General features: G+C 49.8%; 1 protein-coding gene across 1 annotated transcript; it reads left to right on the top strand.

Annotated features, from left to right (window-relative positions):
• The first annotated feature begins 2,317 nt into the window (after positions 1-2,317).
• CPSF4L (cleavage and polyadenylation specific factor 4 like) lies at positions 2,318-19,311 on the top strand. The gene is made up of 6 exons (XM_059908732.1): positions 2,318-2,420; positions 3,012-3,062; positions 5,576-5,728; positions 10,460-10,555; positions 11,429-11,522; positions 19,266-19,311. Exons 1-6 carry the CDS (start codon positions 2,318-2,320, stop codon positions 19,309-19,311), a joined length of 543 nt encoding a protein of 180 aa, XP_059764715.1.
• Positions 19,312-21,433: the final 2,122 nt, after the last annotated feature.

Below are 21,433 nucleotides of genomic sequence, written 5' to 3'. Positions count from 1 at the left end.
CCAACGCAGCCAAAAAAAAAAAAACAACCATGCACGCAAGACGCTGTCACTCTATGGCAAATAAACGGTGAGGCAGCGGGAGGAGGGAGTCCCTGGAAGCCACACCCTGTGCACACCTTCTGGGGCGGGAGCCCGGGTTGGGCGTGGGACCCTGGCTGGGAGAGGAGGGGGGCTGCGGGGCTGGGTGTGGATGGAGGGAGGGCTCTCCACGGGGCCTCCTTCCCTCTCCGCCCTCCTGATGAACTCTTCGGGCCACCAAGGTGCTGAGAGGCACCCCCGCTGATGTCTCCGGGGCTGTAATTCTTACTTTTTATCATCACTAAGTGGTCTCCCCACACTCCATTCTTCAGGGTGCTGTGTGCTGCTCTCCTAGCCCTGCAGGAGCTCCCCGCTGGCTTCGTGATAAAAACCGAGCCCTGAAAGGCACTCCAGCTTCGGGGCCCTACTTCCTTCTCCAGTCTTGTCACCACGCTGCCCTTCTCTAAACCCACGCTTCGACCGAACCAAACCCTTGACCGTGCCCCCGGCCTGCCACGTTGCTTCGTGGCCCCATGCTTTCACACCTCTGGCCCCTCCTCTGCAACACTCTGCCTCCCAACCCCCCATCGCCACCCGTCTCTCCTCCGAGAGCCCTCCCCGCCACCCCTCCCTGCCCCTGCACAACGAGCTCCCCTCTTGGCGTTTGTCCCTCTGCTACCAACACCCGCCGTGGTAGAACCGTGCTGGTGAAAGTCTCCCCCCCTTGACTGGGCCATCCCTGAAGGCAGGGACACAGTCCTTTGTTTTGGGGTCCCCAGTTCCTGGCACAGAGATGCTCTGGGATGTTTATGGAAGGAGATCACCAAGAGACCTGGGTTTGAATTCCATCATTATCACCTTCCCAACCACGTGCCCTTGGCCTTGCTGGGCCTCCATGTTGAAGCTGCCACCTGCCAGGTTGGCGGGAAGGAGCCTGACATGAGCCTGTGTCCACAGATGAAGGTGTTTTGGAGACTAATCAGTGTACGTGAAAAGGGCCCAAAGGAGCAAGGCCGCCTACCCCAGGGACCCTCCGCCCCTCTGCCTCCCTGGGGTGCAGCTGGAGGGAGCTCCCAGCTTCTGGAGACTCCGGGATCCCTTCCCTGCCCCTCCCAGCCCCGCCTGGGCTCCAGGTGTCTATCTCTCCGGCCGTTTTCTTTTCTGATCCAGGGTTCAAAAGAACAACGAATGTGGGAGCCACAGCCAGGCGGAAACAAAAGTCAGCAGGCTCTCTCTTGCTGGCCCGGCCGCAGGCCTACAGGGCGCTGCCCGCCTCGCCCTTCTGGGTCCAGGAAGGAGGGCGCTTGGGTGGCGGGCATCCGCTCCCCAGCAGCTCTGAAACCTCGGCTCCGTCGGCAGGGAAGGCCCGCTGGGGGCCAGAGCAGGGGGAGGGGGAAGCCTGCCCCAGTTACAGCCCGAAGATGCTCCTTGGAAAGCCTTTTCCGACGTCCCCAGCCTTGGGGGCAGGGGTGGTGTAATAATGATAAAACAACATTTGCATAGAGATTTCGTTTACAAAGCACTTTCTCAGGGGTGGGAGGCGCCGGGGTGGCGGGTGGAGCCCGGGCTGCGAGGCCGCGGCCTCCGGTTGGTCTCACCTCCTCCCCACCCCCCGGCCCAGCACGGGATCGTGTGCGTGGTAAACAAAGCGCTATTCATCCCGCTGTTTCCGAGTTCTCTGGATGTCGGTCCATTTCCCTCTCTCCCGTGAAGAGCTCACTCTGGCTTGTCACTCAGGCCAGAGGAGGGGCGTCAGGAGTCCCAGAGGGAGGGCTGGGCTGGGGCCTGATTGAAGGGAAATGCGGAGGCCGGGGTGGGGCTCCCTCCCTCTGCACCGCTCGCCCCGCCCCCAGGCCCTCCGGCTCCCGAGCGCCAGCTCCCGCGAATCAAGAAGACTCAGCGCAGCCGCGCCGGGGCTGGTTTGTGCAACTCTCCTCACAGCTCACCTGTGGCTGTGTCTTTACATTAAAAGTACGAACACGGGCCTGGTTACGTCTGCATGGGCGTCTTTGGGAACATGCAGAGATAAGCAGCGTGTGGGGCTTTGCTCATCCTTCCCCAGCAGCACGCATTGGGAGTGGGACTTATGTACAGGTGGAGGGGACTGGGGCCCTGGGGTGTCTGCACCTGCATCAGGTAACTCCTGTCTAGCTGTGCCTGGGGAGTATGGCTCGGCAGTCAGCCGGGGTGATGGGGTTCCGCATCAGAGCCTGGCCCCTTAAGGGCCTCTGATGAGCTATATTAGGCCCATCTGCGGGGGGCTTGAGCAACTTTTAGTAGCCCCAGCAGGAGAGAGAGGATGCAGGAGGTCATTGCAGGGCTGGAGCAGATCACCTTCACCTTCGAGAAGGATGTAGAGATGCAGAAGGACACTGGGCTCCTGCCTTTCCAGGGCATGGACAGTGAGTGAGGATGGGGACCCCGCCGCCCCCCTCCCTCCCCACCCCCTCCCCCTCCCTCCCTCCCCACCCCCTCCCCCTCCCTCCCCTCCCCCCCCACGCCTTCTCTGCAGGCCCCTCTGCTTGGCTCCCTGATGGGGCGGCCCCTTCTCTCTGCCGCTCGCCAGGGAGAAGGAGCAGGGAGCTTGGGCCCACCATCTGGGATCCCCAGCTTAGCCCCTCGCTTCTCAGGCCCCCCTCTTACAACCTTTCCAGGACTCCAAAAAAAAAAAAAAAAAAAAATGGGGCTGGCTTCTGGGCAAGCAGACCCAAGAGAGGTAAATTGAAAGAAGTTGGGAAGAAGCACACTGGCCTCCCGAGCTCCCAGGCTGGCCTTGGGCCCCTCCAGCACCTCCGTTTCAGAGTTGGGGGGCTTAGGTGTGGAGGCTGAAGGCTGGTTCCTGAGGCCGGCATCACAAGGGCCAGGACTTGAGGACACCCAGGCCCAAGCCTTGGCGGGTAGAAGGGAGACGTGCTGACGGAGGGGTGAAGGCCCTTTGACAGCCACAGCCTCTGGGGAAGCTACCCCCCTCCTTTGCCTTCTTCTCCTTCCAGAGTCGGGCTCAGCTGTGTGCAGCTTCTTCGCTAAAGGGCTCTGCGAGAAAGGTCGGTCAGCAGGTGGGCCTGGGGTCGGGGGTGGGTGGCAGCTGGGGCTCTCTAGGCCACACGGGGTTCAGCTTGGCCTGGAATAGGGTGTTGGATTTGCACCTGGGGAGGGGACGGTGGGACGGGACAAAATTGTAGTCTTATGAAAAGTAGGCAAAGGGCAAGTTGGGGGCTCCATCCAGAAGCCTACCTTCCCCCACGCCCCTAGGATGTCCCTGATTCACTCGCACTGATTAGGGCAGGCAGGGCTACCTGGAAGGAGACATTCCCTTCTTTCCGCCTCGCTGGCGGTGGGAGTGTCTGTGGGTGTCAGCTGCGTGCTCCCAGGAGGCCTCCGACCTCTTTATTTTCCCCCAGCCGGGGGAGTGGTTTCCTTCCCCCTACTCTTGTCCTGCGAATTGATTTGGGACCTGCTCAGCCGTTCCATCCATTTCTTTTTCTTTTTTTTTTTAATAAGTTTATTTATTTATTTATTGTTGGCTGCGTTGGGTCTTCGTTGCTGCACGTGGGCTTTCTCTAGTTGCGGCGAGCTGGGAGCTACTCTTCGTTGCGGTGAGTGGGCTTCTTATTGCGGTGGCCTCTCTTGCTGCGGAGCACAGGATCTAGGCACATGGGCTTAAGTACTTGTGGCTCGCGGGCTCTAGCGCGCAGGGTCAGTAGTTGTGGCGCATGGGCTTTAGTTGCTCCGTGGCATGTGGGATCTTCCTAGACCAGGGCTCGAACCCGTGTCCCCTCCATTGGCAGGTGGATTGTTTTTTTTTTTTTTTTTTTTTTAGCAAATTTATTTATTTATTTATGGCTCAGTTGGGTTTCTGTTGCTGCGTGCGGGCTTTCTCTAGTTGCGGCGAGCGGGGGCCGCTTTTCGCTGTAGTGCGCGGGCTTCTCATTGAGGTGGCTTCTCCCGCTGCGGAGCACGGGCTCTAGGTGCACGGGCTTCAGTAACTGTAGCTCGCAGGCTCTAGAGTGCAGGCTCAGTAGTTGTGGCGCACGGGCTTAGTTGCTCCGTGGCATGTGGGATCTTCCCTGACCAGGGCTCGAACCCGTGTTCCCTGCATTGGCAGCTGGATTCTTAACCCCTGCGCCACCAGGAAGTCCCTGCATCCACTTCTTGTGTCCTAAGAAAGCTCTGGCCACAGTCTCTGAGATGCTACAACAAGCATCCTTATTTCTCCCCCATCCCAACGTGGCTCAACAATATGCTCTTCCGTGGGGACTTCCCTGGTGGTCCAGTGGTTAAGACTCCGAGCTCCCAACGCAGGGGGCGTGGGTTTGATCCCTGGTCGGGGAACTGAGATCCCTCATGCTACGCGGTGTGGCCAAAAAAACAAAACAAAACGGAAAAACCGCTCTTCCAAACCCTTCTCCCCAAAAGCAGCGCTTCGGGGGGTGTGGGGTACCTGACTGAAAAGTAGCAGCTCTCAGCTTTTCTCCTGGCTCCCGAACCACTCACGGGCTCTTCCGATGGAAACCCAGTTGCCCCCAGAAGTCTTGCCTCCAATTTGGGGGTCTCCAGTCCCCCCTAGAGATCCAGGTTAAGAAACTCAATGAGTATAGGACCTGCTTTTGGGATCCAAGTGATTTTGTTCTTGGGAAGCTGGGAGGCCAGGAGGGGCCCAGGCACGGGGGGGACCTGGGGCCATTTTTGCCACATGCCTCGTCCGTGTTTGGGGCAGCCCTGGACGATGGGTTGGGAGGGAAATGAGCTTGTCGGTCACTCCAGGCTTTGTGAAGCCAGGACTAGTGACGCCTCCTGGGGTCCTGTCTCCTCAACTTGGTCCATCCAGTCTCTAGAACAGTGGTTCACAGAGATACCCTCTTGCAAAGAAATAAAACTGTTCTTAGGTCTGGAAGGTCAGACCCAGGCAAGCCAATGGCCAGGGCTGGAGGGTAAGGCTCTTTAAGAAGAACAGCTCCCCAGCACCCCACAAATTCTATCGGAGAGGTGGCCAAGCACGAGACGGGTCCTGCTAAGAAACTGAGGGGTGTCCTTCCTGCCGACGGCAAGACCAGCTGAGTGAAGATGACAAAGAGTGAAATATAGCGTTTCCAGTTCCTTCTGAATTGTTACCAAGCTGGCTCCTACGTCACCATGTTAGATCTCTGGAATCAGGAAACAGAACATTTGGTTTTTTAAGATGTGAATTCAACAGGTCCTTTATGAGCCTTACTTTGTGCTGGCACCTTGCTAGGATGGGTGGCGGCTCGGGGGGCCAGGGCTGGAAACCAGGGCTCTCCTGTCTGGTAGGAGCACCCCATCAGGCTGGAGGGGAGGGTTGCAGAGGGTGCCACAGAAGGTGTCCTGACAGCCTGGGGGCTCCCCGGGGTTCGAGAAGGCCAGGGCACCACGCCAGGCAGAGAGGGCTTTGAAGCTGTGTTTTAAGCCGTGTCTGGCCACCAATTCTAGCCTCCCCCAGGCTCCAGGGGAAGGGACGGTGGGACTTCCTTCCAGGGGTGAGCTGGGCTCAGGCTCTAGGCGAGCGGGGACCCCCAGCTGGGTGCTCTGGTGTCCCCAGGGAAGCTGTGCCCCTTCCGGCACGACCGAGGGGAGAAGATGGTGGTGTGTAAGCACTGGCTCCGGGGGCTGTGCAAGAAGGGCGACCAGTGCAAGTTCCTGCACCAGTACGACGTCACCAGGATGCCAGTGTGCTACTTCTACTCAAAGTTTGGTCGGTAATGCCCCTTCCTGGTGCCTGCCCCCCACCCCGGAGGGTAGCAGTGGGGGCCGAGGGATGGGATGAAGTCTGGGAGGGGCCCCCAAAGGAGGCCTCGCGTGTCCCAGGTTGGCAGACCAGGCCGCGGGGGCCTGCTTCTCCAACCCCCTAGAAAAATTGGAACTGTCCTCTGAGCCCTGCTTCACTGCCCCAGCAGGCTCAGGCACACGCAGCTGGTCCCGCCGAGGGAAGGAGAGGGCTGGAATCAAAGGCTGAATTGTTGCCCTCCCTGGTCCACTCCCGGCTAATGACGCACCCAGACTGGCTGTCTGGAAACGAGCCTTGAACAGGCCCTCTCTCAAGCCCCGGGATGGGCTGGGGTGGGTCGGAACCAGTGTTTCCCAAACAGCAGGCACTTTAACGGTGCTCCACGTCCCCGCAAAGCACCTGCCCCATCGACGCGCACCATCTTGCTATTTTTAACTCTTCTTTTAGAAGAAAACTTTACATCGCTTCGGTAAATGGAAAACTAGCATCACTGATTGGCAATAGAAGGTCACTGTAAACGGGAGATCACGAGCTTCAGAAGTTCGGCCCCTGAAATGACCTTGTGTGGTCAGGTCTGGACCCGCATGTCACCCCCCTCTGACTCAAGTCTTTTGTCATCTGAGGGGCTACATAGGGGAAAGCCAGTGCCGGGTTAAGAACGGGATCTGTGCATGTGTTTCAGGTCTTATCTTTCTCCATAAACTTTTACAGTTCAGTGCTTTTCAGAGCTGGAAGGCGCCTTAAGGATGATCTAGTCTAGTAGTTTTCAAACTGTATTCCGAAGAGGGACTTGGAGGGAGAGCTGGGCCAGCCTCCAGGGACACCTCTGACTGAGGCGGCTTGGCTTTGAAACTTCGGGGGGCTGCGGGCAGCTGTTCCTCATTAGTGTCCATGGTGGGGGGGCATTCCTGGGTATCCAGGAAGCAGGCACCCCGCCCCCCAAGGTCAGTAAGAGCTTCCCCCCAGGCTCAAATTCTGTTTCCTGCCTGCTCCTCGGACTTGAGACCTGGCGGTGGCAATTCATGAGGGTTGCCCACATGTGCCCCTTGTAAGAAAGGACAAAGTGTATATGGGGCCTGGTCCCCCTTGGTCGTCACCTAAAAAACTCTTAATTTAAAACGCCACTTTATTCTTTCAAAAACCTTGGTTGGCTTTCTTTTGGGGATTGGGGACGTGCTGGGCACGGATACGGGAATAGAACTGGGTCCGCTCTGCTCTCAAATAATCCCTCCTGTGAGGGCGGACGTATACACCGGTGGTTACAGTAGGCAACACGTGTTTTTGCTCTTGGAGTAAATGAACGAATACCTTTTTCTAATATCAAAGCATAATTACAGTTCTCATTGGAAGTAAATCGTTTTACTTAAAAAATACTGTTGGGGAGATGTAGGAGTGGGAAAGGGCAGTTGAAAGGAGCTAGGGAGCCCGGGGGCTTTGGCTCCTGGATGTGCTCGTCGCAAAGGTACCTTGGGCAGGGGGCTCTGACAGGCAGACGGGCGGGTGGGGTGCGGTGCCACCTGCTGGCCGAGAGAGGAACGCACAGCCAGCACCCAGGCCAGGGTGGAAAAGCCCACCCCCGTGCACAGAGGATCTCCCACAGTCTCCTTCTGTCCCATGTTCACCAGCCCCCGGGGGGACGTCAGTTCCATTCCTCAGAAGGATGGAGCCCAGAGTTAGCACTGTACCGAGAGCTGCGCACCAACAGCAGGAAGAAAACCCTTTGTCAGTATGAGGAAGCGGGTGGAAATGGACACGTTTCTCCTCTTTGAGCCCTGGTGTCCTCGTTTGTGAAATGAGAGAACTGGGTAAGAGTGGGGTTGAAACTCTGGGGAAGGAGTGGTACTCTTGAAGGTTCAGGTGAAACCTTGCTTTGCACAAGCCCAATGTAAAAAAATAGATCTCTTTGGAGCTGCTTGGAAACCAGTGGAATTGACACTAATGGCGTTCCTTTTGGCTCTGAAAAGCGCTAAGTTGTAGGCTTTAATTAATTAATTAATTAATGTATTGAAGTTCAGTTGATCTACAATGTTGTGTTAGCTTCAGGTGCACAGCAAAGTGATTCAGTTATATATATATATATATATATTCTATAATATATATATATTCTTTTTTCAGACTCTTCCATTATGGGTTATTACAAAATACTGAGTAGAGTTCCCTGTGCTATATAGTATGTCCTTGTTGTTTACCTATTTTACATATAATAGTGTGTATCTGCTAATCCCAAAGTCCTAATTTATCCCTCCCCTCTTCCCCCTTTGGTAACCATAAATTTGTTTTCTATGTCTGTGCATCTATTGCTGTTTTGTAAATAAGTTCATTTGTGTTTTTATTTTTCTTTAGATTCCACATACAAGTGATATCATATGGTATTTGTCTTTCTCTTTCTGACTTACTTCACCTAGTATGATAATCTCTAGGTCCATCTATGTTGCTGAAAATGGTATCATTTCATTCTTTTTATGGCTGAGTAATAGTCCACTGTATGTATGTACCACATCTTCTTTATCCATTCATCTGTCAATGGACATTTGGGTTGCTTTCCTGTCTTGGATACTGTGAATAGTGCTGCTATGAGCATAGGGGTGCATGTATCTTTTCGAATTATAGTCTTCTCCAGATATATGCCCAGGAGTGGGATTGCTGAATGATATGATAACTCTATTTTTAGCTTTTTGAGGAACCTGTTCTCCATAGTGGCTGTACCAATTTACACTCCCACCAACAGTGCACGAGGGTTCCCTTTTCTCCACACCCTCTCCAGCATTTATTATTTGTAGACCTTGATGATGGCCGTTCTGGCCAGTGTGCGGTGATACCTCACTGTACTTTTGATTTGCATTTCTCTAATAATTAACGATGTTGAGCATCTTTTCATGTGCCTACTGGTCATCTGTATGTGTTCTTTGGAGAAATGTCTATTTAGGTCTTCTGCCCATTTTTTGATTGGGATTTTTGTTTTTTGGATATTGAACTGTATGAGCTGTTTGTGTATTTTGGAGATTAATCCCTTGTTGGTCGCATCATTTGCAAATATTTTCTCCCATTCTTTAGGTTGTCTTTTTTGTTTTCTTTATGGTTTCCTTTGCTGTGCAAAACCTTTAAGTTTAATTAGGTCCCATTTGTTTATTTTTGTTTTTATTTCCATTACTCTAGGAGAAGGGTCCAAAAAGATACTGCTGTGATTTATGTCAAAGTGTGTTCTGTCTATGTTTTCCTCTAGGAGTTTTATAGTATCTGGTCTTCATTTAGGTCTTTAATCCATTCTGAGTTTATTTTTGTGTATGGTGTTAGAGAATGTTCTAATTTCATTCTTTTACGTGTAGCTGTCCAGTTTTCCCAGCACCACTTATTGAAAAGAGACTATCTTTTCTCCATTGTATATTCTTGCCTCCTTTGTCATAGATTAATTGACCATAGGTGCGTGGCTTTCTTTCTGGGCTTTCTATCCTGTTCCATTCATCTGTATTTCTGTTTTTGTGCCAGTACCATACTGTTTTGATGACTGTAGCATTATAGTATAGTCTGAAGTCAGGGAACCTGATTCTTCCAATTCCACTTTTCTTTCTCAAGATTGCTTTGGCTATTTGGGGTCTCTTGTGTTTCCACACAAATTAAAAAAATTTTTTTTTGTTCTAGATCTCTGAAAAATGCCATTGGTAATTTGATAAGGATTGCATTGAATCTGTAGATTGCCTCGGGTAGTACAGTCATTTTGACAATATTGATTGCTCCAGTCCAAGAACACGGTATATCTTTCCATCTGTTTGTGTCATCTTCAGTTTCTTTCATCAGCATCTTATAGTTTTCAGAGTACAGGTCTTTTGCCTCCTTAGGCAGGTTTATTCCTAGGTATTTTATTCTTTTTGATGTGCTGGTAAATGGGATTGTTCCCTTAATTTCTCCTTCTGATCTTTCATTGTTAAATTGTAGGCTTTTAAGGAGGATGAGATTGGAAACACTCACCAATTCTCTATTTGAATGAGGTGAAAACAGGGCTGAATCTTCCCCCTTGGTTCCTTCAGAGCCCCTGGGTCCCTAAGGGGAAGCTAAGAGGGCTTAGACTCCCTCCCCAACTCCTGTGGTCTATGCAAACAGGGCTGGCTCCTCCTAGGAGCCCGGGGTCTTGGTCTAATCCCCAGACAGATTACAGCACAGGCTTTGCGAAACTACAGGTGTCCCTCTGTGTTGCATTTATCTTAATCCCTGTGCCAACTTTGAAGCAGTGCTCTGCTCTTCTTGGCATTTCCCCCAGAAAGAACTGCACCCCTTTACTCTGGAAGCCATGTAGGTTTCATCATAGAGATGAAGCTTTCACCACGTGCATGGCAACTTCTTCACGCAGCGTCTATGTCTTCCTGGATCTTAAGCTGCTGGCTCTGGGTCCTCCCCTTCCCCATCTCTCCTCGTTCCTTCCTCCCAAGTAGCCTCTAAATACCTCTGGATATCTGGCCCTGCCCCAACTCTTCCAGATGTGTGTATTCACACCCAAGTCCCGCTTAGCCAGTATGATTGCGATCTGCCTTTCTTAGGTTGCAGGAAGGTTTAGAAATATCTTGCTGTCCTCAAAAAGCTGCTGACCACCAGAAGGCAGATAAGTGGCTTATATGCAAGGGGCAGGGTCAATCTTGTTCCAGGAGGGCAGAAGTGACTGCAAAGATGAACCCACTTATGCACAAAGAACACTGGGATTTTCAGGTGGCTGCAACAACAAGGAATGTCCCTTTCTCCATGTGAAGCCGGCCTTCAAGACCCGGGACTGTCCGTGGTATGACCAAGGTTTCTGCAAGGATGGTGAGGCCCTGACAGAAAGAGGGCTCTAGGGGACATGGGGGAGCAGGATTTGGGGGGAGTCTCCCGGCAGGGGAAGGATGCACATTCCTGATGCGGCCTGTGGAGGTCTGCCCCAGGTTGAAATCCCACAGCAGGCCTCTCTGTAGCTCCCCCCAGCCTCCCTGCAGTGGAAACCCTCTGCGGTACATGATGGGCTTCTTGGAGCAGGCTCACTGCGGTTCAAATCCCAATGGCTTCAGAATGTATTGACCGTGTGACCTTGAGCAAATATGAAAAGGGGACCAGCTCCCCTGAGGGCTGTTGGGCCGGGTGGAAGTAGGACCCCTTGGGCAGCCCTGCGCATCGGGTCTGACCCATAGGAGACACTTCTCTGTTCCCTTTACCCATCTGGGTGTCACGTAAATACATTTCACTGTGCCTATCTGGCCAAACTTCGGAGGCAGGGCCCCCATCAGGGTCCCCGTGCTCTGAGCACCGCCGTCCTTTCTTTTCCGGTATCTGGGTGTGTTGTTCTTACTGAGCTCCTGGCAGCCCTGGTTCGGGGAGGATTTTAGGGGAGGGAGGCTGAAGGAGGGTTAGTAAGATGTGTGATTGGTGGGCCTTTGCTCAGCCAAACCTTCTACAGCTAAGTAAATAAAAGCATGCTACACTCCACATCCATGTAAGTCCTCCAAGACAGCGTGTTAGGGACACTTCTAACGCTACTGTTACAGGCCTGGCCAGCTGACACCTACTTCCACACATTCTGAGGTGCCCTTTCCCATCTCAGTCATGTGGCTGGGAAGTTGGTGCTTCCCCTTGCCGGTAAGCTTTGTCATGTGTGTTTCCCCCACTAGCTAAAGAAGATCCTTCTGTTTTCTCTTTGCCCAGCAGGTCCCCTGTGTAAATATCGCCACGTCCGCAGGATAATGTGTATTAACTACTTAGCTGGCTTCTGCCCTGAGGGACCCAAATGCCAATTTGCACAGTAAGTGTGACTCCCCCCGAGTGCTGGGCCCACTCTCTGGCTTCTAGACCTAGATCCTTCTGTACCTTCACTGGCCTGAGGTGGGGAGTGAAGTGTCCGGCGAGCATGTACCCACAATGTTCTCGCTCACCCTACGCCCAGCCCTCCTGGTGCTGTCGGCTGCACTGAACTCTAGCCCATCCTGTTAGTGCCTGGCCATTGCTGGGGATGGGTGTATAGCTCTTAGAAACAGGAGTAGAGACATTCAACACCTACCCGCCACCCCCATCCTCTGCAATTCTCCCTGGCTGGGGTGCCAGCTCCTTTCCCTGTGGGGCTCTGAGAACAGGAAACCTGCATCAGGCTGGTGCAGAACATGTTAATGAGCAGGCAGTGTGTTTGGGGGGTGGTTAGAGCCCGGCTGTAACTATGTCTCTCCATGCCTCCCTCAGTCCCAAGATGAATCTTTTATTCAACCCAAGTTACCTGAAGGTGAGTGCAGGAAGGAGGGGGACAGATGTGGCTCACTCCTTTACTGCGCGGTTCCCTGGGGAACCCTTGCTCCCCAGCCCTGCACTATTCCCAGATGCCCTCACTCTCACACCATCTGCTCCGAGTACCTATCCTGGGAAAGGCACGCATACGGGGTCGCTCCTCCCAGACCCCCTCGCTCCTCCATCGTCTCTGCTTCAGGCAGAGAAAGCCTCGGCCCCTGAGGCTTTCCTTCTCCTTAGCCGCATAACACATGTGTGGTTTTTATTCAAGAACCTCGGGTCTAGCGGAGGACTTGTGGTCCAGAGTTGTTCTGAATCAGGGCCATCCTGGTTATGCCTGGTCCCTGTGGGAACGGATCCTCCTCCCACTGATATCAAGTCTTGATATGAGAGCCTCCATCCCGGGTCAGCAAGCCACAGCCTGCAGGGTCAGATCTGGCCTTTTGCCTGTTTCTGTACAGCCTGGGACCTAAAAATGACTTTTTAAAGGTGGTGACAAAAAAATCCAAAGTAACATTTTGCGATGTGTGGACATGAAAATTCCAGTGCTCATAAATAGTTTCACTGGAACAGGGCCAAGCTAATCATTTACATACTGTCTCTGTTCTCATGCTTACGATGGCAAGAGTTGAGTAGCTCCAACAGAGACCAGATGGCCCGCAAAGTTGAAAATATTTACTGTTTGGGCTTCTGCAGAAAAAGCTTGCTGGTCCCTGTGGGGATGTCTGCATGCTGGCCTGCCAGTAAAGTCTGACAGAGGCCAAAGAGGGAGCACGAAGGCTGGGGGGAGCAACTGAGCTCTTGTTAATTAGGGGTTCTGTACACAGCCCTAGGCTGGGACGGCGCTGGCACAGGAGGAGGGTGACCCCTGCTGGTTCCCAGTGGGATCGCTGAGAGCGGGTGGGAAGCGATCGGCAACACTGGGGAATTCACAAGCCCATTTCTAACGTCCATCAAAAGGTATGTTTTTGGCAATTAAGGTGTAAACGGAGGCATTTCACAACCTGGTTTCAGTCTGAACGCCTGGCTGGAGTCCCTGCCCTCTCTGTACACAGGGAGTGTCTATAATGTTTCCTCTTGGCTTCACTTTCTCTGCAGCTTGTCATCCGGCCAGTGGGTTCGGCACCTGCTTCTGCCTGGGAACCGCACAAGCCCCCTTCCCCGAAAGAGTGTCTGCTTCTCCACCCTCAGATGAGGCCCCAGGAGCCCCGGGTCACTTACTGCCTGGGGGCTCAGGGCCCTGGATCGGGGCCGTGTTACAGGGTGAGTGGTGATGAGCTGGGCTACTGCTCCGTTGAGGGCCAGACGAGGGGTGATTAGCAAGATAAAAGCGGACTGAGGTTTAGGAGTGCAAATTAAGAGAGAATGGGGGAATTCAGCTGGTAGACCAAATTGTTCCAATTTCAAGGTCTCAGTAGCCTCATCTTATTTGTGTCTCCTGCCAGACAAGACTGTTTATTTCTTTAAAAGGCTAATAAGTTAAACATCTTTCATGCACTATTTTGCTGCCTAACGATCCGATCCCTTGAGTTATTTATACATAATAGCCTTAAGACGTGGCACAGTCGGGGGCGGCTTGGTAAGGAAGGGAATGTCACACCTTACATTTCTTGGTTGCTATCTTCTGGTTCCTCAGGAAGAAAATCATGTTTTACACTTTCATGAGATGGCCTCTGAATTGTCCTGACCTTTGCCTTCTCTAGTCTGCAAGAGAATTGTACTATCAGGCCTTGCCTTCCTCACACGACGGATTTCCTGGTCTTTATGCGTCCACAGCCCTGTTCTTTGGGTTAGTGACGGTGGGGCTTGAATCTCAAGGCCTTTTTCAGGCCAGAAATGGAGCTTCATTTATGAGCAGAATCCATCAAGTTCCTCAGAAAGCCATCTCCTATGGTGCCCTAGACAATTTAGGATTTTTCTGTTAGGATCTGAATTTACTAAAAGTCACACCATTAACATTTTCTCTTGTAGTGTTGAAAAATGAGCCATTATGCCAGTAAGTAAGAGTCAACTGGTAGAACTTACCAGAAAATACCCCTGGTCGGTCTGGGGAACTGAAGGACCTTCTAGTGAAGACGCCCAAAGGCCATCCTGGGGGATCCTGTTCTCAGCTAGCCCGCTGCCTGCCTAACCAGGCAAGGAGGTGCAGAAGCAGCCTGTTTCAATTTCCTCTCCTCCTGTAAGTGAATGAGCTCCTGAAAATACAGCGGGAGCGGAGGCTGACTGAGTGTGGCAGGGACGAGTTATTCATAAAACGGGGGAGCACAATGTACGTAAAACCAAAAGCTCGAGTATATGGGAAACAGTGACTATCCTCTGCTCAGCTCCCGTCCTGCCGCCGACACTTCTGGGCGGCACGTGGACTTCCTGTGCACACGGCCTCAGCTGCTGCTGTAAACAGACAATTAAATCAAGTGGTTTCTTTAGCATGACAGCTGCTTCCCTATATGGCTTCCCTAAATGTAAGACGAGATTCTGTGCATGCCTTCTGTAAGGAATTGGAGGTGGATGGTACGAGTGAGGCTTATCCCGGGGACGTAAGGAAGTGACGTGGATCAGTGAATGCGTGTGGTCTAGGTCACTGTCTGAGTCAAACCCCAATGCAACTTAATCCACGGGGAAAGGAGCAGGGAGGCAGGGCTGTGCCTTTGGATTGGAGGAATGGAGACAAGAGGGACAATATACAGTGCGCCGTAGGACCAGGCCCCCTGCCCTTGGCAGATGGAGGCAGCTGCCTTATCCGGCCTGGAGCGGGAGGGTGAGGCCGGGGCTAAGAGGACAGCCGGCCCCGGAGATGGAGGCAGATTCGGGCGTCTGAACGCCAGCTCCACCCTGGGCTGCTATGTGACGAACCCTACACAGCCATGCAGGCAGATTACTTAACCTCCTCAAGTCTGCTCCCTCACTCTAGAAAATGAGTGTGGTGGCAGCTCTGGCCTCACAGGCTGGTCGTGAGGATAAAACGAGAGACTGCAGGTAAGGAAGGCTGCACGGCGCTGGGCGGACAAAAGTGAGCACCTAGGTGGTAGCTGGATTTTGGCGTGGATTGTGGCGGGGCCTCTCTCGCTTAGTTCAAGTTCAGGATGTGAACGCAATATGAGGCCACAGGAGGTGTTAGAAAAGCTGTTATTATTTCATTCCTATTATGTGTGACACTTCGCTGGACTTAACAGATGCAAGACTTTTGATCTGACCAAATCTCTGCAAAGTAGGTATAATTAGCCCCATTTTACTGTCCGGACCAAGGAGGCTCCAATTAAGTTAGATAACTTGCCCGAGGACACACCGACTACCCATTTCACAGGTAAGTGTCTGGGAGAGGCAAATAACCAGAATAGAGGAATTTTTTAATTTTTAATTAATTTATTTATTTATTTTTGGCTGTGTTGGGTCTTCGTTTCTGTGCGAGGGCTTTCTCTAGTTGCGGCAAGCAGGGGCCACTCTTCATCGCGGTGCGCGGGCCTCTCACCATCGCGGCCTCTCCCGTTGCGGAGCACAGGCTCCAGACGCGCAGGCTCAGCAGTTGTGGCTCACGGGCCCACCTGCTCCGTGGCATGTGGGATCTTCCCAGACCAGGGCTCAAACCCGTGTCCCCTGCATTAGCAGGCAGATTCTCAACCACTGCGCCACCAGGGAAGCCCCAGAGGAATATTTTTTGAAAATATTTTTGTTATGAAGAGTGGTTAACAGTTATATGTAGGACAAACATGGCGGGGGCGGGGGGAGCAGGTATTGAGGGTAACTGGATAATCTGTAAATCAGGAAAAAAAAGGACCGAAAGAAATAGTAGCAGCAGATAGGGCTTCCCATAAAGTATAAAACACTCCACTGATGATAATACAAAATGATTTATTCTTAATAGCTGAATATTTTAATATATATAGAAAAAAGGCAGTATTTCAGGTATTATCACTCAGGATTAAACTCAACTCAAGTAGGTAGCACCTTATACAGACCATGCGCGTTACAGCAGGGTGTCCAGACGTGCCTGTGAATGTTTCCAGCCTCCAGTAACCGAACCTTCCCGGTAAATCTTCGAGGATGGAGAGAAGCCTGGGTATCACTGTTAACTCTTCTGCAGGGTGGATGGGAATTCTCAGGCTGCGTTTCTACACACATTGCTGGAAGCCGTGTTCGGGAAGGCACGCGGCTGCCCTGGAAGCAGAACCTAAGCACTGCTGCTTACCCAGGGAAGCTCCCACAATGCCAGGGAAGATGCGGAGCACAATTTTAAGAGACAAAATGTAGGAGGCTGTTTAAAACGGAACAGCATGTTAAGAGCATTCCAGACTTCTCTCCTGGCTTTGTGGAGACACGAGCTCCTGTCTCCTGGTTGAAGCACACTGGCTTTGCACAGAGCAGATCCTCATTCAAGGACAACTCCAGCTTTGAAAAGAACCTCTAGTCTTCCTAAGGAAGCCTGGAATCTGCCAGATCACATAAATGGGTGGGCCTGGCTGTGCAAACAAACTTACGTCATAGTATGAACAACACATGCATCCTCGTAAGGCAAGTTTAAAATATTGCAAACTGGAGCCAAGAGACATATCCCTGGATCATGCTGCGTTTGTTTAGATCTGAATCTAAGAAAAGAATCAATCAGTTATCAGCTGACCTTAACTCTCTTACACTATTTTGAACATTACTAAGAAATCATTAAAAGACTCGATAAGAGGTCTTCAAGGATTTCCCTACCTCAGAGGGCAGCAATGCGTAGATAGGGAAACCTTCCCCTGTTACTTTGTGGACGTAATCAAATAATTCCAGAATCTGGACAAACTTCAGACGGCTTTTTCAAAGTCACCCACATCATTTTAAGAATCAATGCTCAGCTCATCTGCACAGGCACATTCCTGGGGTCAAGGTGGAGCTGGTTTGGGGCTGTCGACTGCTGTATCTCTCTCAACGTACAGCTGCAAAGCATCTCTGCCAAACACCAGATGAGGACACCAAGGCACAGAGAGGTTAAGTCACTTGCTCAAGGTCACACAGATAGTTTACACTGACACTCGCGATGGAAGCCCAGAAAAAAGAGATAATTAAGTACATTCCACAACAGAAACTGAAGAGTAACTATTCCTTAGGTGATGTTAAATATGTTGGTACCTACAACTGAAAATGCTATTTTGGCATGGAACAGAAACAGACTGGGAGATATCAGAGATCAAGGCCCTGGTAAACTTGGTCACTTCATTCTGATGGCTTACCAGCAGGAGAAAGCCATTCAGACTGGAGACAAGATGGCGGAGTAGAAGGACCTTGAGCTCACCTCCTCTCATGAGCACACCAAAATCACAAATAACTGCTGAACAAACATCAATTAAAAAAAAGACTGGAACCTACCAAAAAAGATATCCTACATCCAAAGACAAAGAAGGAAGCACAACGAGATGGTAGGAGGGGGTGCAAGTGCGACACAATCAATTCCCACACCACCCGGGTGGGTGACCCAGAGACTGGAGAATAATTTTATCACAGACTTCCTCCTAGAAGAGTGAGGGTTCAGAGCTCCACATCAGGCTCCCCAGCCTGGGGGCCTGGCGTCAGGAGGAGGAGCCCCCAGAGCATTTGGCTTCGAAAGCCAGTGGGGTTTGACTGCAGGGGCCCCACAGGAGTGCAGGAAACAGAGCCTCCACTCTTGGAGGGTGCAGAGCACCAGGACCCAGGACAAAAGCAGTGACTTCACAGAAGCCTGGGCCAGACCTACCTGGGCAGCCCTCTTGCTTGGGTAATTAGCACCAACACCTGGGCCCACCCAACAGCCTACAGGCGCCAGTGCTGGGAGGCCTCAGGCCAACCAACCAACCAACAAGGAGGGAACACAGCCCCACCCATCAGCAGACAGGCTGCCTAAAAACTTCCTGAGCCCACAGACACCTCTCAACATGCCCCCTGACACAGCCCTGCCCCACCCAGAGGGCAGACACTGGCCCCTCCCACCAGGAAGCCTGCACAAGCCTCTAGACCAGCCTCACCCACTGGGGGCAGACACCAGAAGCAAGAAAACTACATTCTTGCAGCCTGCGAACCAAGGCAAAGAACTTGGGAAAAGAATGCATGTGGAGTGAGGAGCTACAAGAAGTTTTAAGAAAGAGTTGTTAGAAAATACAAAGAACAAGCAAACAGAGTTGAAGAACACAATAACTGAAATGAAAAGTACACCAGAAGGAATCCACAGCAGAAGAACTGAGGCAGAAGAACGGACGAGTGACCTGGAGGACAGAAGGGTGGAGACCACTGCCGCGGAACAGAACAAAGAATGAAACGAGGACAGCTGAAGAGACCTCTGGGGCAACATCAAATGCACCAACATTCACATTACAGGGGTCCCAGAAGAAGAAGAAAGAAAGGGTCTGAGAAAAGATCTGAAGAGATAATAGCAGAAAACTCCCCTAACATGGGAAAGGAAACAGTCACCCAAGCCCAGGAAGCGCAGAGTCCCATACAGGATTAACCAAAGGAGGGACACGCCGAGACACACAGTCATCAAACTGACAAAAATGAAAGATTAAGAGAAAGTATTAAAAGCAACAAGGAAATTCCCATAAGGTTATCAGCTGATTTTTCAGCAGAAACTCTGCAGGCCAAAAGGGAGTGGCACAATATAAAGTGATGAAAGGGAAAAACCTAAAACCAAGATTACTCTACCCAGCAAGGCTCTCATTCAGATTTGACAGAGAAAAGCAACAGCTTAAGAACTGGCACCACCAAACCAGCTTTACAACAAATGCTAAAGAAACTTCTCTAGGCGGGAAACAAACACGTGGAGGCTAAACAATATGCTTCTAAACAACCAATGGATCACTGAGGAAATCAAAAAACACCTAGAGACAAATGAAACCTAAAACACAAGGATCCAAAACTTATGGGATGAAGCAAAAGCAGTTCTAACAGGGACGTTTATGGTGATACAAGCTTACCTCAGGAAACAAGAAAAATCTCAAATAAACAACCTAACCTTACACCTAAAGCAACTAAAGAACAAACAAAATACAAAAGGTAGAAGGAAAGAAATCATAAAGGTCACGGAAGAAATAAATAGACTAATAAAACAATAAAAAAGATCAATGAACCTAAAAGCTGGTTCTTTGAAAAGATAAACAAAAATTGATAAACCTTTAGCCAAACTCATAAGAAAAAAAGGGATAGGGCCCAAACCAAAACAATTAGAAATGAAAAAGGAGAAGTTACAACCGACATAAGAGACCACTACAAGCAACTCTATGCCAATAAAATGGAGAACACCTAGAAGAAATGGACAAATTCTTAGAAAGGTACAATCTCCCAAGACTGTACCAGGAAGAAACAAAATATGAACAGGCCAATTACAAGTACTGAAATTGAATCTGTGATTAAAAAACTCCCCAAAAATGAAAGTCCAGGACCAGATGGCTTCACAGGCGAACTCTATTGAACATGTAGCAAAGAGTTAACACCTGTCCTTCTGAAACTATTCCAAAAAATTGCAGAGGAAGTAACACTTCCAAACTCATTCTATGAGGCCACAATCACCCTGATACTAACACCAGACAAAGACACCACAAAAAAAGAAAATTACAGGCCAATATCACTGATGAACACAGACGCAAAAATTCTCAACGAAGTACTAGCAAATTGAATCCAACAGTACATTAAAAGGATCATACACCATGATCAAGTGGGATTTATCCCAGGGATACAAGGATTTTTCAATATCTGCATATCAATCAGTGTGATACAGCACATTAACAAATTGAAGAATAAAATCCATATGATCATCCCAATAGACGCAGAAATAGCTTTTGATAAAATGCAACATCCATTTATGATAAACACTCTCCAGAAAATGGGCACAGAGGGAACCTACTTCAAGATAATAAAGGCCATATATGACAAACCCACAGCTAACAGCACACTCAATGGCGAAAAGCTGAAAGCATTTCCTCTAAGATCAGGAACAAGGCAAGGATATCCACTCTTGCCACTTTCATTCAACATAGTTTTGAAAGTACTAGCCACTGCAATCAGAGTAGAAAAAGAAATAAAAGGAATCCAATTTGGAAAAGAAGTAAAACTGTCACTGTTTGCAGATGACATGATGCTATACACAGAAAATCCTAGACTCTTAACAAAAAACTGCTAGAGCTCATGAATGAATCTGGTACACTTGCAGGATACAAAACTAATACACAGAAATCTGCATTTCTAAACACCAATGATGAAAGATCAGAAAGAGAAATAAAGGAAACAATCGCATTTACCATCATATCAAGAATAATATTGGGTTGGCCAGAAAGTTCAGTAAGATGTTACGGAAAAACCCAAACGAACTTTTTGGCCAACCTAATAAAATATCTAGGAATAAACCTACCTAGGGAAGGAAAAAATCTGTACTCTGAAAACTAAAAGACACTGATGAAAGAAATCAAAGATGACACAAACTGATGGAAATATATACCGTGTTCTTATATTGGAAGAATCAATATTGTCAAAATGACTATACTACCCAAGGCAATCTATAGATTCCATGCAATCCCTATCAAATTACCAGTGGCATTTTTTGCAGAGCTAGAACAAAAAATTTTAAAATTTATATGGAAACACAAAAGACCCCAAATAGCCAAAGCACCAAAGAGTAAAAGCAATTTTGAGAAAGAAAAACAGAGCTGGAGGAATCAGCTTCCCTGACTTCAGACTATACTATAAAGCTATAGTCATCAAAACAGTATGGTACTGGCACAAAAGCAGAAAGATAGATCAATGGAACACGACAGAAAGCCCAGAAATAAACCCACGCACCTATGGTCAATTAATCTATGACAAAGGAGGCAAGAATATACAATGGAGAAAATCTCTTCAGTAAGTGGTGCTGGGAAAACTGGAGAGCTACATATAAAAGAATGAAATTAGAACATTCTCTAACACCACACACAAAAATAAACTCAAAATAGATTAAAGACCTAAGTGTAAAACTGGATACTATAAAACTCCTAGAGGAAAACTTAGGCAGAACACTCTTTGACATAAATTGCAGCAGTATCTTTGTGGATCCGTCTTATAGAATGAAAATAAAAACAAAAATAAACAAATGGGACCTAATTAAACTTAAAAGTTCTTGCACAGCAAAGGAAACCATAAACAAAAAGACAACCTACAGAATGGGAGAAAATATTTGCAAATGATGCGACCAACAAGGGATTAATCTCCAAAATATACAAACAGCTCAAACAGCTCAATATCCAAAAAATAAACAACCCAAACAAAAAATGGGCAGAAGATCTAAATGGACATTTCTCCAAAGAAGACATACAGATGGCCAAAGGCACATGAAAAATGCTCAACATGGCTAATTATTAGAGAAATGCAAATCGAAACTACGATGAGGTATCACCTCACACTGGTCAGAATGGCCATCATCAAAGTCTACAAATAACAAATGCTGGAGGGACTTCCTGGAGG

This window comes from Balaenoptera ricei, chromosome 20 (assembly GCF_028023285.1).
Source record: "Balaenoptera ricei isolate mBalRic1 chromosome 20, mBalRic1.hap2, whole genome shotgun sequence".
Lineage (NCBI taxonomy): Eukaryota > Metazoa > Chordata > Mammalia > Artiodactyla > Balaenopteridae > Balaenoptera > Balaenoptera ricei.
Note: the sequence above shows the minus strand (reverse complement) of the source record. Positions and strands in the feature narration are given on the sequence as shown.

Coding starts and splice junctions, on each gene's coding strand:
- CPSF4L (XM_059908732.1), top strand. CDS start 2,318: ATGCAGGAGGTCATTGCAGGGCTGGAGCAGATCACCTTCACCTTCGAG. Junction 5,729..10,459: donor CTACTTCTACTCAAAGTTTG/GTCGGTAATGCC, acceptor TGGGATTTTCAG/GTGGCTGCAACAACAAGGAA. Junction 11,523..19,265: donor CCCAAATGCCAATTTGCACA/GTAAGTGTGACT, acceptor ACAAATTCTTAG/AAAGGTACAATCTCCCAAGA.